At 33.8% G+C, this 14,589-nt stretch overlaps 1 protein-coding gene across 3 annotated transcripts; it reads left to right on the forward strand.

Moving 5' to 3' along the window:
- The first annotated feature begins 2,879 nt into the window (after nt 1-2,879).
- On the forward strand, nt 2,880-10,839 carry LOC111706911 (mitochondrial Rho GTPase 1). Of its 3 annotated transcripts, none has more exons than XM_023479855.1 (2): nt 2,880-3,121; nt 9,472-10,839. In XM_023479855.1, the coding sequence occupies exons 1-2, from the start codon at nt 2,999-3,001 to the stop codon at nt 10,741-10,743; spliced, it is 1,395 nt and encodes a 464-aa protein (XP_023335623.1). In that variant the 5' UTR covers nt 2,880-2,998; the 3' UTR covers nt 10,744-10,839. The 3 variants fall into 3 exon arrangements, with proteins under 3 accessions (XP_023335623.1, XP_023335625.1, XP_023335626.1); XM_023479857.1 differs by lacking the exon at nt 2,880-3,121 and adding an exon at nt 6,104-6,240; XM_023479858.1 differs by lacking the exon at nt 2,880-3,121 and adding an exon at nt 6,677-6,938.
- The last annotated feature ends 3,750 nt before the right edge of the window (nt 10,840-14,589 follow it).

Raw genomic sequence — 14,589 nt, forward strand, 5'->3', positions numbered from 1 at the left:
TTGGAATAAAAACCTTTGGGAAAATACCAAACATAACATAGGAAGACGACTTATGTGAATTTTATGTTGTCTTATTGCAAATAGTTTTTCCAAAAGATTGAAAATCAACTTATTATGTAAAATGGATCTGTGGACACTGCACAATTGTTACACTTCGTGTTCATTGCATAAAAACTATTTTAAATCATAACTTGAGTCGAAGATTCGTCTTCCTTTTCCACAGTTTTATATGTTACATTGCATCCAAACTATGAACAAATATAACTATTTATTTGTCTCTTCTCTTAATTTTTAGCTAATATAATGTGTAGAAAAATGTTTTTCCAATAATAACTATACAGCTTGAAGTTTTAACAAATTGGAATTGTGCTTGGAACTATCTTTTGCCCATACATGTACAATGTATGTATGTACATTGTACATGTTGTGCAACGAAAATTGTACATATCATATATGTAAAATTTTTAACTTGATATTTTTTCTTCTTTACCCGGATACAACGTGAATTTAGAAGTGAAGCCTCATAAATACTATTATAATAGGATTTTAAGCAAATTACATATACAATGTTAAGCCTAGTGAAAATACACAAAAGATAAGGATTTAAATTATTTTCAAGTTTAACATGAGGTATTTACTATTTGTTACTTCATTACAAAGTGGAATTATAAACGTTTTTCATAAGAATTTCGTCATAGTCTGTCTTTTAAATAATTGATAAATTATCTAATAATCGGAAACTGTAACAAAATGTAAGTAATCAATCGGGTGCATATTCCGGATTTCAGCCAGAGGGAGGGGGGTGAGTAGATTACTGCCCCCCCCTGAAAATGCTGCTTTAAGTATCTATTATAATATAATTAAAGTTTATTTGATTTCATTTTGAAGATTTTAAAGTCAAAACCTAAAATATGCCTATTGCTCATAGCTTTTATTATATTGTATTCTAGGAAACCCTGTTCTATCCTGTCAGCTTTTATTGTATTCTAACCCTGTGAAATCCTACCAGCTTATATTGTATTCTAGGATACCCTGTTCTATCCTGTCCGCTTATATTGTATTCTAAGAAACCCTGTGGTATCCTGTCAGCTTATATTGTATTCTAGGATACCCTTTTCTATCCTGTCAGCTTATATTGTATTCTAGGAAACCCTGTGGTATCCTGTCAGCTTATATTGTATTCTAGGACACCCTGTGGTATCCTGTCAGCTTATATTGTATTCTAGGACACCCTGTTCTATCCTGTCAGCTTATATTGTATTCTAGGACACCCTGTGGTATCCTGGTAGCTTATATTGTATTCTAGGATACCCTGTAGTACCCTGCCAGCTTATATTGCATTCTAGGAAACCCTGTGGTATTCTGCCAGCTTAAATTGCATTCTAGGAAACCCTGTGTATCCTGTCAGCTTATATTGCATTCTAGGAAACCCTGTGGTATCCTGCCAGCCTATATTGCATTCTAGGATACCCTGTTCTATCCTGCCAGTCTATATTGTATTCTAACCCTGTGATATCCTGACAAAGTCTGGAAAAATCTGGATCTAGAATCAATGATTTCATGCATTTTGGGAAAATTAAATTTGTTAACAAATTCTTTCCATCTATTTCATGCAGGCATGATAGGAATAGGAGAAATGATTATGCCCATGGCAGGCAGGGTATATATACATATATATATATATATATATATATGTATATATATACTGATTCAGTAACCAAACCAATGATCTTACTCTTTTTAGAATTAACTGTGCTGAACAAACTTAATTGATAAATTTGCAAAAAAAAAACATAAACAAAGAAATTGATTCTTTGCCGCAAAGGCGGCAAACTCAAATTTTTTAATACCTATATCTTTGCAACCTGATGATGTAAACCTCTTTAAATGAAAATTCTATTAAAACTAACTTTATGTTTTATTTTTGCTTTGTAAAAACGTATTATGATATCTAGAAAAAAAAGCATTGCATCACGACGTCTGCAAGTATACAAACTTTTCACTAAATTATCCAAAAAAATTTTATTTTGACAGGACGACGAGCTTCAATCTTTTTGATAAAGATAAAATTTCTGTTGAAACACTTTATAGCACTGATGCAAAAGAAAACAAAGGTGATATAAGTAGTTAATAAAAAATCACATTCAATTAAAGATGATACTTACTAATATAAGCGTTTAAAAAAATGAAATAAAGATTTAATTGAAAAATTCACAAAATGTAAACAGAATATGTTTTTTAGTTCTTTTCCTGTCTGTGTTTTTTAAATCATTGTAATAAATGAATATAAAGTCGAAAAAAACTAAATAAGACAATTAAATGACGCATAAAATGAAAATTACTCATCACATAAAAATGCGTCATTCTCCGGCGTACTACGCTTTGTTCAGGATAAAGAGAAAATTTGAACTTGAAGAATTTGAAGATTGTTTTTCATCGATAGCATTGAAGATGAAATGACAAAGGATCGAAGAAGGGGGGATCTGCAGTTCAAAAAGGTGGGGGGAGATCGGTTCAAGCGAGGGCGGGGGGGATTGCATTGAAAGGGTGATTAAACGATCCTAACAATTTTAATTGAATTCAAGGAAGATCTGAATCATGAGTCGGAACCTTAACACTTAATACTCCATATATGAGGATTAGGGGGGACTTACTTCATAGAGGGGGGGNTCTCAATCCTTAAAAGTTATGTGTGTAAGTGTCGCTGAAGGGGAAGGATGGGATGACAATGATGGGGGTTAACCTCCCCACATATACTCTTCATTCAAGTTTACTACATGTTTAGAAACATATGTTGCTGGCTTGTGATTGGCCGGGTTGATCACGTGATCTCGACGTTTAACCAACCAGAACCTAGGGATGCGGAGAGTATAGAGTCGCACTCACAAATTCTTCACTAGTAACAAAAATACCGCGGACCAAGGTAGAGTGATACAAATATAGTCAAATTGCTGGACGAGGCAGGATTACTAAAAGACGAATAGTGTGAGGAGGGACGATGAGTGAAAGAATGAGAGGACGAGTCCCAAGACCTGAAGAGGTTACTGTGGTCCTAGTTGGGGACTGCAGAGTGGGGAAAACTGCGCTCGTCACAAGGTTTTGCGAAGATATTTTTATTCAGGTAAATTTAAAGAATTTTTTCATAGATTTATATCGAATCTTTTTATTACTTGTCTCACAACTTTCATGTTACGGTTGTACAATATATATTTTATTAGAGAATTTATATTTACGAAATATAAACATATCTTGCAGTTGAAATAACATTACATTATAAACATATTGATATATATTTATATTTTAATGATTGAGAAAATATTTGTAACACAACATTTTTTCATGCCCCATCATTTAATACAAAACGTAATTTTTTTCAAATATCACAATTTGTATTTATTTTATGGATTTATAGTATTATCTTTCTTTTGACATTATCAAAGATTATGAATCTAGTTCAAGTTCAATTTTAAATATTGTATTTAATTTATCTTTCTACCGGGGATCAACTATAGTTGCTAATTTTGCTTTCATTTAATTAAAAATCATCAATTGATGACGACTAGAGTTGTTCATACCTTGGATATTTCTCATATTTTAAAATAATTTTGAAAAGTGGTCTCAGGTCTACCCATGGTTGGGTGAACAGATTTAAACACTCGGCTTCAAAATATTTTTCAAATTCTCACCACAATGTGTTCGGTCAACAGAGATAAAATGGACGTTTTAAATATTTCAAATTTTTACGTCAGGTCACGGGATTTAGAGAAATTTTCGCAAGCTAATCTGCAATCTGTTTGCTGAGAACACGTTTAAAAATATAGCTAGGATATTTGCATACACATTACACACATGTCCAATCTGTGCAAATTCTTGCACATTTATCGCAGAAAACTGCTAAATCTCCGTGGTCAGAGTTTTTTTAATATGTTACTATCCATGCAATTAATTCAGGCTTAAGCTAAGTTTTCTCTCATTTTTATTACACTACACCTGTCCTTTAACGGATTTGTAACTCTCTCTAAAATACTTAAGTTCTGTTTTGTTCTGTTGTCATAGCTCTCTTCTTTAAAACCTTCCTCTCCTCTATCTCCTGAGTATGATCTTAAAACTCTCAGTAGCCAATTTCATCCGAACTCTTATAACTACCCTATTTTGCTGAATAGCACTTTAATTTTCTCCAGAACTCTCATTTTAGCAACTCATATTTGCTCAAGAACTATCAAATTTTTTCAAACTCTTAGTTTTGCATCAAACTCTCCAATTTGATCCTGAACTAAAAGATTTGCTCAACTCTCTCTTAATCGCTTTATAAATCTCTATTTGCTCCAAAACTCTCCCCCTCGCTCCAAAACTCAATTATTTAACATCTCTATCACGAACGCCCCCTTCTAGGTTTCCAATGAGAGCGTGCATACATTTAAGGATGGATTAGAACCCCTCCCTTCCATTTACACAGTTTTAACTTGCTTCGGCCAACATCTCAGAATTTTTATACCGTCGGTATTTTACAACTATTTGGAATGTTTTCATTGCAAAAAAAAGGGTTGAAAACAACCAAAGTATTCACAACGATTCCATNGTTAGGTTAGAATATAAAAATCTTTTTTTTCCAATCGGCATTTGTGTTTCATTTTTCGTGACTTGGTATTTCTCTTTTTTTCCGGATGGTAAATTTTCTTAGCTGGTTGCTGGTTGAGTAATCCAGGCCTAGTGGTTAGTTAAAGGTTCAGGAATTCTGACTACTCCAGGATACTCTAGAAACACAGGAGCTCTTTATCTTTAGTTTGGACTTTCAATCTGAGTCATCTTATGATTCTTTCTAAATAGTTTGGCTGGAAAAGGAAGAATTTCAACTAAACGGAAAAGGAAATAGATTGAAGTTGTTAAATGGTAAAGTTGTAAGAAAAAATAAAACATTTTAAAGAAATAAAACTGAAGGTAGTGGGGTATGGAGGAGAATGTATAGGATAAGTAAGTCTCATAAAAGATATTTTAAAATCTTGAAGGAGGAGAGGAGAGTAGTGTTGATTGAAATTTGAATTTTTTTGTAAGAGGAGAGATATTGTGTAGACATGAGAGACTAATGAACTCTAGATATCTACTCGAAAAGGGACTGTAGAATGTAGGTGTAATTTTAGTAACCCTCCATTTAAAAAGATACCTTTGTTACCTTAATGGGAGTGTTCGCAAAAAATTAAAGGGGATATGATTACGGCGACAAAATAATCTCTTTTGATCGGTACTAATTTTAATTTGACTGTTGCGTCTATAAGGGGAAAATTGTTAAACACGAATCATGTTGAAGAATGTAGCGTCCATACAAATTCAGAAAGTTGCAACATTCAACTCGGATCGTAAAAAAATCAATTTAATTCCAAACAAATTATTCAGATATTACAACCAATAATCATTAATAATTTTTCGACGCATTCGTATATAGTTGATATTTCTTAATATTTTTTTGTGTGACCTAATAGTTACTTTTAAAAACATTTATTCCTGTTTTGAGGATTTTTGATAATTAAGGCGACATTTTCATATTATCCAGGAATGTTCGAAAATCCAGCGCCAAAAATTGAAATATTAACTATATACGATTGCGTCGAAAAATATTAGTAGCGATCAAAAGCGCTTATTTTTTGCCGTAAGCCTATACTCCTTTTCGTTTTTCGCGAACACTCCCTTTAATCTGATAAATAAAGTCGGTTTTCCAGCTTGAAAATTTTTATCCGACAAAACTTTTAAAACTCACGCGCGCGTTTTAAATCTTTTTGCCAATGCAATTTCGTTAACAGTCCCTTTAAATATATATTTATTCATTTATTTATACGCATTTTAACATCAGAAAATTGAGGTTGCGGTCAGACAAATTCACTATTTTAAATTATCTTTAATACTATGATAAATTACTTATAATGATGAATAAGGTTGCGACATAGTTTGTGTAAATTATTTCTAATGATTCATTTGGAATTTCCAAATTTCATCATGTTTATTTAAGATAATTAATACTTTGGCAGAAAACAGATTTCGTCACTGTGATTTACGCACATCCGTCAAGATTTCATGAAAAGATTTTGTTTTTAAACCTTAAAGGAACTGAACACTTGTCTGAAACTCTAGTTTTCTAATCTAATTATTCAATCCTTTTACATTTCAACCTATTCGTAGATTTTTGATATTTTTTATAAAGAATTCTGCTCGAGTTAAACATCGAAATATCAGGCTTCAAAATCAAAGGTTAGAAAGTCGAGTTTGAGAATAGTTTTTTTTTCTTTTTTTGAGTTTAAAGATTGAGTTGATCCTAGCTTGGTGGAGTTGCAGGAATCTAGAAATGAATTAAAATTCGGGTTTGTTTTTTTGGGGTGATAATTACTACGGACAGTTTACTGATTGGGATCTTGGTGTTGAGGGCGGGGAATTGTCCTGCTCCCATTTCTTACTCCTATTCCCCCCTTAAAATTCTGAAACAAACAAAGAAATTCTGATTTTTGGTGAATCAGGAATAAACATGATTTTTATAAATTTCTTGAATTTCTGATGAAATATTATTAATACATGACTGTGCCTACTGTCTAGACCCTAGACAAGTTGACCAGAGATAAGGTTGGGTTTGTTACCTTTATCCTTTATATCAAGAATATATTGTAGTGTAGGTGTTCAAGTAGGTAGAGAAGAGAATATGATAAATAATTGTCCAAAATCATGATAAATTCACATATCTTTGTTCTCAAAACAGTGCAAGGGCAGACTGCTAACCCAGCGTCCTTGATCAGATATCAAACCTGTAATCAGATTTTTGCCAAACCTAGAACTTGGCAAATCAATGAAATTGTGGTGAGAAATCTATCCACGGAAACTAGAAAACCTCTGAGCCGTAGTATTGCTACAACCAGGAGTTAGGACGCATCCAGTCCTTGTTGACGGAAAGTGTAAAGGTCATGTTTACACAACTTAACTTCCATGAATTAATATTTCTAATATTCTTTAAATATTTATGGCTTTGACTAATGATAAGAAAATGTGTTTAACGCTAATAAATTATCTTTTGACGAGAATAATTTATCTTCTGAATAGTTCAAAGGCTGCAGGTGCGCTTTAAAGTCTGAAGTCAAATTGAAATACTTCCCTTTTTCATTTTTTACGACACTAATGCTTTCTANTGGACATATTAAGGACCGTTTGGAACTCTTGGCATATTTGGCTGACTTTACATAGTTGTAAAGTTTGTAACTTTGTATTCAGAATCTTAGAAAATATTGTTAGCACCGTTTTTACAGTTCCATTTAACCATTTGAGGGTTAATAAAAACCTGCCTAATGATTTCTCTTGTATCAGGGACAAAAACGTGGCAGGTCTGAATGAGTTTTTGAGGCTGCAACGCCCAAATTTACTTAGTTCCACATCTGGGTTAGTATTATGTCGCGGGCATAGAGTAGGCGTAGGATTTAATGTCTTTGCATTTATCCTTTGAGATCTAGTTCACGTCTTTTTAATCCTCTAGTTCAGGTCTTTAATTCTGTAGTTCACTTTTTCTCAATTCCCTTAGTTCAAGTATTCTTAATCCTTAGTTCACTTTTTCTAAATTCCCTTAGTTCAAGTATTCTTAATCCTATAGTTCACGTCTTCTTAATCCTTTAGTTCACATCTTCTTAATCCTTTAGTTCACATCTTCTTAATCCTTAGTTCACATCTTCTTCATCCTTTAGTTCACATCTTCTTAATCCTTTAGTTAACCTTTTCTTAATCCTTAGGTAACTTTTTCTTAAACCTTAGTTCACTTCTTCTCAATCCTTAAAAGTTATCAGTTCTCTTTGTTCTCGATCCACAACCTTTAGTTCTCTTGTATCTCCTCTCAATCCTCCAATTTTCAATCCCTAACCTTCAGTTCTCTTCTTGTTCTTAATCCTCTAGCTCTCAATCCCTAACCTGGAGTTCTCTTGTTCTCAACCCTATAATTTTCAATCCCTAACTTTCAGTTCTCTTCTTGTTCTTAATCCTCTAGCTCTCAATCCCTAACCTGGAGTTCTGTTGTTCTCAACCCTATAATTCTCAATCCCTAACCTGGATTTCTCTTGTTCTTAATCCGCTAGCTCTCAATCCCTGACCTGGAGTTCTTTTGGAAGATAAAACTCTCACTTTTGTAAATTTAATCTAATCTCGTAATATTTACTTTTAAACATTCTTTCCAATAAATATTACAAAGTTTTCATAAAAATTCATCTACTACTATCTTTCTGTACAAAAATGAAGGTCTTAAGATAGTTTTTACTCCCGGTCCGAAACCTTATAAACCTGTTAAATTCACACAATACTTAGTTTATTAGCTTTAAAGCTGTAAAACACTGGATTTGGTTGCTGTTGATTTATTAAAGTAAGGAGATGGATTCAACCCTATACGATGATAAATTACTCCTGAATGGGGGGGGGCGGTGGGGCAATGTTCAAAATCTAGAAATTATCCAAGCTGATAAAGGACGTACAAAAATGAGGTTTTACTCCAGTAGGTATGGAAGGTTCGTTTAACCAACCGGAAAAATAACAATTGAAATTAAAGGAAGTACGCAACTTACTTAAACCAGACAATTGGTTTGTAACAGTTTCACTCTTTCCGGGTAGTCTTTTCTACATATTTACAAACCTCTAGTTTAGAACTCATTTATTCGTTAATTATCGTTTTTATTCATTTATTCTTCTTTGTATTCACATGTCTTGTCAAATCAATACTTAAAGATGTGCAAACCTTGGATTAAGATTAATCATGCTGAATTGATTCAAGATGGATTGATGGATTGATGGGTGGATGGATCCATCCAGGCGTAAATTTGACTGATGAATAGGTGAATAGATGAATAGATGAATAGATGAATATACTTGAATACAATACAATAAAGTTCCAATATTCTAAACCTAGATATAATACAGGGTATATTTGCAAACACAGGAACTAACTGCTACCGACTCAATGGTCTTGTTCTTTCTCAATTCATCCTGATTTTGGGTTTATAACCCTGATCCTGTCAATCTTACAATACGAGCAAGGTTTAGGGTTTGGGAGGATGAGATTGCTCAGGGTTTGCTTTGCAGTAGTGAGGAGTAAAGGATTGATCTATTCTGGCAAGTTTCAACTAGGAATTGGAATATTTATATTGGTGCCGCGCCAGTTTGTTTTTAATACTGATACACTGGAACAAGGAGAAAGGGGGGGGGGTGTATCGCTCATAAAGAGGGTTAGGGGGGGAGGTGATTAAGTTTCAACCTGCTAGAATATATGTTGAATAAACAAGTTTACAATGGTTGGAGGATTATAGCATGCTTATCTCCGCCTTGAACTTAAATCACAAGATCACATGACAATTAAACGTAATTCATCATACGATATTTTCAAATACTAGTATATCTAGTGTTTCATAGTAATTGTTAATTAAATATCTCAATTATAATAATAATTAATATTATCTTTATTTTCAGAACTACGCACCGACGACATTCAACCGATACATCTCCGACTCCATGGTTGCAAACAGGAGGGTTCGATACACCATCTGGGATACATCAGGGAGCAGAGAGGGAAACAGCACTCGCTCCCTTGCATCCAGGGAGGCAGACGTGTTTATGCTCTGCTACAATATCAGTGATCCAAGTACACTGTTCAGTGCGATCAATTCCTGGGTTCCGGAGCTCCGCAGTCAAGCTCCAACTACACCTATTATCCTAGTCGGGTGTCAGAGTGATTTAAGAACTGACAGAAATGTGATTCAAAACTTAGCCAAGGTTGGGAAATCTCCCGTGTCATCCCAACAAGCTCTATCCATGTCACAACAGATTCAAGCTGTCATGTACGTTGAAACCTCCGCCAAAACATCGATTCGAGGCGTTGCTTCCGCCTTAGAAGTGGCAGCTCTGACCTCCTTAGGGCAGATATCTCCTCCGCCCACTATTAACCAGTCAAATCCACCCTCCTCCAACCCTTCTCCGTCTCCTGTTCACATGAGACAAAACTCCTTGAATCAGTTGAACTCTTCAACTCCTCCCCCAGCTCATCATAGGCAATCCTCCCTTATTACTCCGACCCAGAATACTCCTTCTCCCATGATCTCGAAAAAGCACAGGAACCGAAGTCTCTCGGTAACCCGTCACCGGAATGACATGCTTCGAACTAGCCTGAGACCTTTAAATTCATCCTTGATGAGCACTCCGGACGATTCTCTTCTTCACATTGAACCGTCCGAAACCTTCTGGGATCAGTTTCATACTCCTAAGGATAGCTTCACACCAAAGAGTTCTCCACGAACCGGAGGCGAGGAGTCACCTGTCTCCTCCCGACAGAGCGAAGGATCGCCCCGATCTCCAACTCTTAACTCAAGATCGAAGATGGGTAGCCTCAGCTCGATGAGTATGCGTTCTAAGTCAAGCACGCTTTCGAGCACGAAAAGCGACGCATCCATGCACTCTGTATCCAACACCAAAGCTCCAACTATCTCGATAACGACGAAAACTCCGAAGCAGAATCGAAAAACCCCGGAGAAGGATAAAACCAAGACTGAGAAAATGATCACAATCAAGTGTCAGCGACTGACAGCAGATAGAACCTACGAGGAGGTTGAGATTGAAGTTCCTGCTCCGGTATATGAAACCATGCAGAACTATACTGAGAATGGAACCAACCTATCCCGTCAAACGAGGGAAAAGCGCGGGATCGGAACTAAAATAAAGTGTCTCTTCTCCAAAACTGCGAGTTAAAGGACGTCAATATGTCCTTCACGTGACCCTGTGATAAAAATTTTCTGTACACAAAATAAACACGATAATTTGAAATATAATGTTAAGATTTGCAAATATGGAAAATTAGTTCGTGTTTTTGTTTTGGGAATGGAGAGGGGGGGGGGGGCGGGAACAATACACTTAGTTTACTACGAAAATATTATGTGAAGGTTTTTGTCCCGTTGTTGCAATATAGGTTTCCTTGTTATGACATTTTATTTAAATATATAAAGATAATTCCAGACAATATGGTTTTCATCTTTAAAGATAATTCCAGACAATATGGTTTTCACATTTAAAGATAATTCCAGACAATATGGTTTTCACATTTAAAGATAATTCAGACAATATGGTTTTCATATTTAAAGATAATTCAGACAATGTCGTTTTCATATTTAAAGATAATTCCAGATAATATGGTTTTCATATTTAAAGATGATTGCAAACAATATGGTTTTCATATTTAAAAATAATTCCAGACAATATGGCTTTCATATTTAAAGATAATTCCAGACAATATGGTTTTCATATTTAAAGATAATTCCAGACAATATGGCTTTCATATTTAAAGATAATTCCAGACAATATGGTTTTCATATTTAAAGATAATTCCAGACAATATGGTTGTCATATTTAAAGATAAATCCAAACAATATGGTTTTCATATTTAAAGATAATTCCAGACAATAAGGTTTTCATATATAAAGATAATTCCAAATAATATGGTTTTCATAATAAATAAATGCCGGAATAAATGACACAATTTTATGGTTAAATAAAGAATAATTAAAATGATCTCGAGGTTTCCATTATTTTTTTAATATTTTAAACGCCTTGTGTTTAAAGATATTTTTTATCATGGAATTTTTTCGAAATTGTTTTCGTTTTGGTAATATTTTGTTTTGTAATTAATGTGAAGAGTTCAAAAATTTCAAATTTTACCTCTACATGATATTCATATTATATTATTATATTTCTGATAACAGCTAAGATTAAAACATTATTTTCACACTTAAAATAACTTTGAGGTGTCTAAGCATAGTTTTCAACCCCCCTTGATAAATCCGGTCTAATTTCCTTAGATTAGAACTTAGGTTCAGACACGACTCAAGTTCTCAATAGGAGATTAAGAATAGATTATTTGGTAACTTGATATATTTATATCGGTGAAAACTTTAACCTATAGAGTATATCATGATTAAACCTAACCTGGAGTCTAGATATATCATGATTAAATATGAACTTGGAGTCTAGATATATCACGATTAAACCTGAACCTGGAGTCTAGATATATCATGATTAGACCTGAACCTGGAGTCTAGATAAATCACGATTAAACCTGGAGTCTAGATATATCACGATTAAACCTGGAGTCTAGATATATCACGATTAAACCTGAACCTGGAGTCTAGATATATCATGATTAAATCTGAACCTGGAGTCTAGATATATCACGATTAAACCTGAGCCTGGAGTCTAGATATATTATGATTAAACCTGAACCTGGAGTCTAGATATATCATGATTAAAGCTGAACCTGGAGTCTAGATATACCATGATTAAATCTGAACCTAGAGTCTAGATATATCACGATTAAACCTGAACCTGGAGTCTAGATATATCACGATTAAACCTGAACCTGGAGTCTAGAAATATCATGATTAAATCTGAACCTGGAGTCTAGATTTATCACGATTAAACCTGAACCTGGAGTCTAGATATATCACGATTAAACCTGAACCTGGAGTCTAGATATATCATAATTAAACCTGAACCTTGAGTCTAGATATGTCATGATTAAACCTGATCCTGGAGTATCGATGTATCATGATTAAACCTGAACCTGGAGTCCAGGTTTATTATGATTAAACCTAAGCCTGGAGTCTTGATGTGTCATGATTAAACCTGGACATGGAGTCTGTATATGTCATGATTAAACCTGAACCTTAAGTCTATGTATATCGTAATTAAACCTGATCCTGGAGTCTAGATTTATCATGATTAAATCTGAACCTGTAGTTTAGATACAGTGAAACCCTTAATAACGAATACATCGAAAGAATTCATCAAATGTCGTATTCTTCACTTTCTGATAATGGAATGTTGCAGATATTCAGTTTTTTAATTAAATGATTATATGGAACTCTTTAAAACTGTTCCCGCATGTTCATGGCTATTTATTTATTTTCGCAAATACTGAAATTTACGTAATATAGTATAAAACTCATTGAAAAATTGTCAAGACGACATTTGATAAATTCTTTCGATGTATTATTTTTTAAGGGTTTCACTGTATATCATGATTAAACCTGAACCTGGAGTCTAGATATATCATGATTAAACCTGGACCTGGAGTCTAGATGTATCATGATTAAACCTGGACTTGGAGTCTGGATATCTCATGATTAAGCCTTAACCTTGAGTCAATAGATATTTATATAATGATTAAATCTAAACCTAAAGTCTAGATTTGTCATGATTAAACATAAACCTGCAGATTTTAAATGATTAAATTTAAACCAGGAGTATAGAAATCGAAAACAAAACCTGAAATGAATGTTCTTTTTAAACTTGAGGATGCTGAAATTTTAATCTTCGCGGAAATTGGTTGAACAGAGATCTTTGTGAGAGAATGATTGCAATCTTGAACCGGGGGATGATGCAACCATATGTCATCAAATGATGCACCACAAGATGATTTTTACAAAATCGGAAAACATGAAATCATGTTCTGAACATAATCTTATTTTTCATGGTAGGACAGAAAGATGAGGAATCAAGGTTTGAAGGATATCAAAGACACAGGGGGGGGGGGGATGTCAAAAATAAAAGGAAAAAAATCATAGTAAAGGATCCATGTAGAAAAGAGAGAATATTTTTTTTTAAGGAAGGGATGATAGGATTTTAATAATTTTATTAATGGATAAAAAAGCTAGAAAAGAAAGAATTCTGGGTAGTTGTGATAAGGAAGAATTAAAATTAATAATGATATCAGATTGATGAGTGAGAAAAGAAAGAATTCTGGATAGTTGTGATAAGGAAGAATTAAAATTGATAATGATATCAGATTGATGAGTGNGGAAGAAAATGGCAGGAAAAGGTGGAAGAAAATTACTGGAAAAGGTGGAAGAAAATGGCAGGAAAAGGTGGAAGAAAATTACTGGAAAAGGTGGAAGAAAATGGCAGGAAAAGGTGGAAGAAAAATTACTGGAAAAGGTGGAAGAAAATGACAGGAAAAGGTGGAAGAAAAATTACTGGAAAAGGTGGAAGAAAATGACAGGAAAAGGTGGAAGAAAATGGCAGGAAAAGGTGGAAGAAAATGGCAGGAAAAGGTGGACGAATTTTACAGACTAAAAAGGAAAAGATTGAATGGCGAATAAAGAAAGATAAAAGAAAGAAATGTCAGGAAAAGGTGGGCGAAGAAAGGCAAAATGGAGAGGTGGGTTTCGGAAAGGAAAAAAAGAGATAAAATTGTAAGAAAATTGGGTGTTGCTAAGGTAAATATATGGTGTTGCAGACAGAAAAAACTTTTACGATTATATCAACATTCTTGCAAAACTATGCATAGAATGTATAGAAGGGGTGTCCAAGAAAAACAGACAAGCATTAACATTCTAAAATGTTTAGCAATTTGATATAACTTCTAGGACGAATTAAATAGCTTTCTGCAAACTGTCTCCAGACATTTTTTTATTTTAGGACACACCAGATATTTTGTAATCTGATTTTTATTTCCTGTTTTAAATCTAAATATGTAATAAATACTTCTCCGCGTTTGTTTTAATGTAATCATAAAAGTATTTAGGCAGAACAACCTGTGCTGGG

The sequence above is a fragment of the Eurytemora carolleeae genome, unplaced genomic scaffold (genome assembly GCF_000591075.1).
Source record: "Eurytemora carolleeae unplaced genomic scaffold, Eaff_2.0 scaffold758, whole genome shotgun sequence".
Lineage (NCBI taxonomy): Eukaryota > Metazoa > Arthropoda > Copepoda > Calanoida > Temoridae > Eurytemora > Eurytemora carolleeae.

Bases quoted from the DNA above. Each gene is read 5' to 3' on its own strand.
- LOC111706911 (XM_023479855.1), top strand. From the start codon at position 2,999: ATGAGTGAAAGAATGAGAGGACGAGTCCCAAGACCTGAAGAGGTTACT. The intron at 3,122-9,471 runs GTAAATTTAAAG...CTTTATTTTCAG, and splicing joins GCGAAGATATTTTTATTCAG to AACTACGCACCGACGACATT.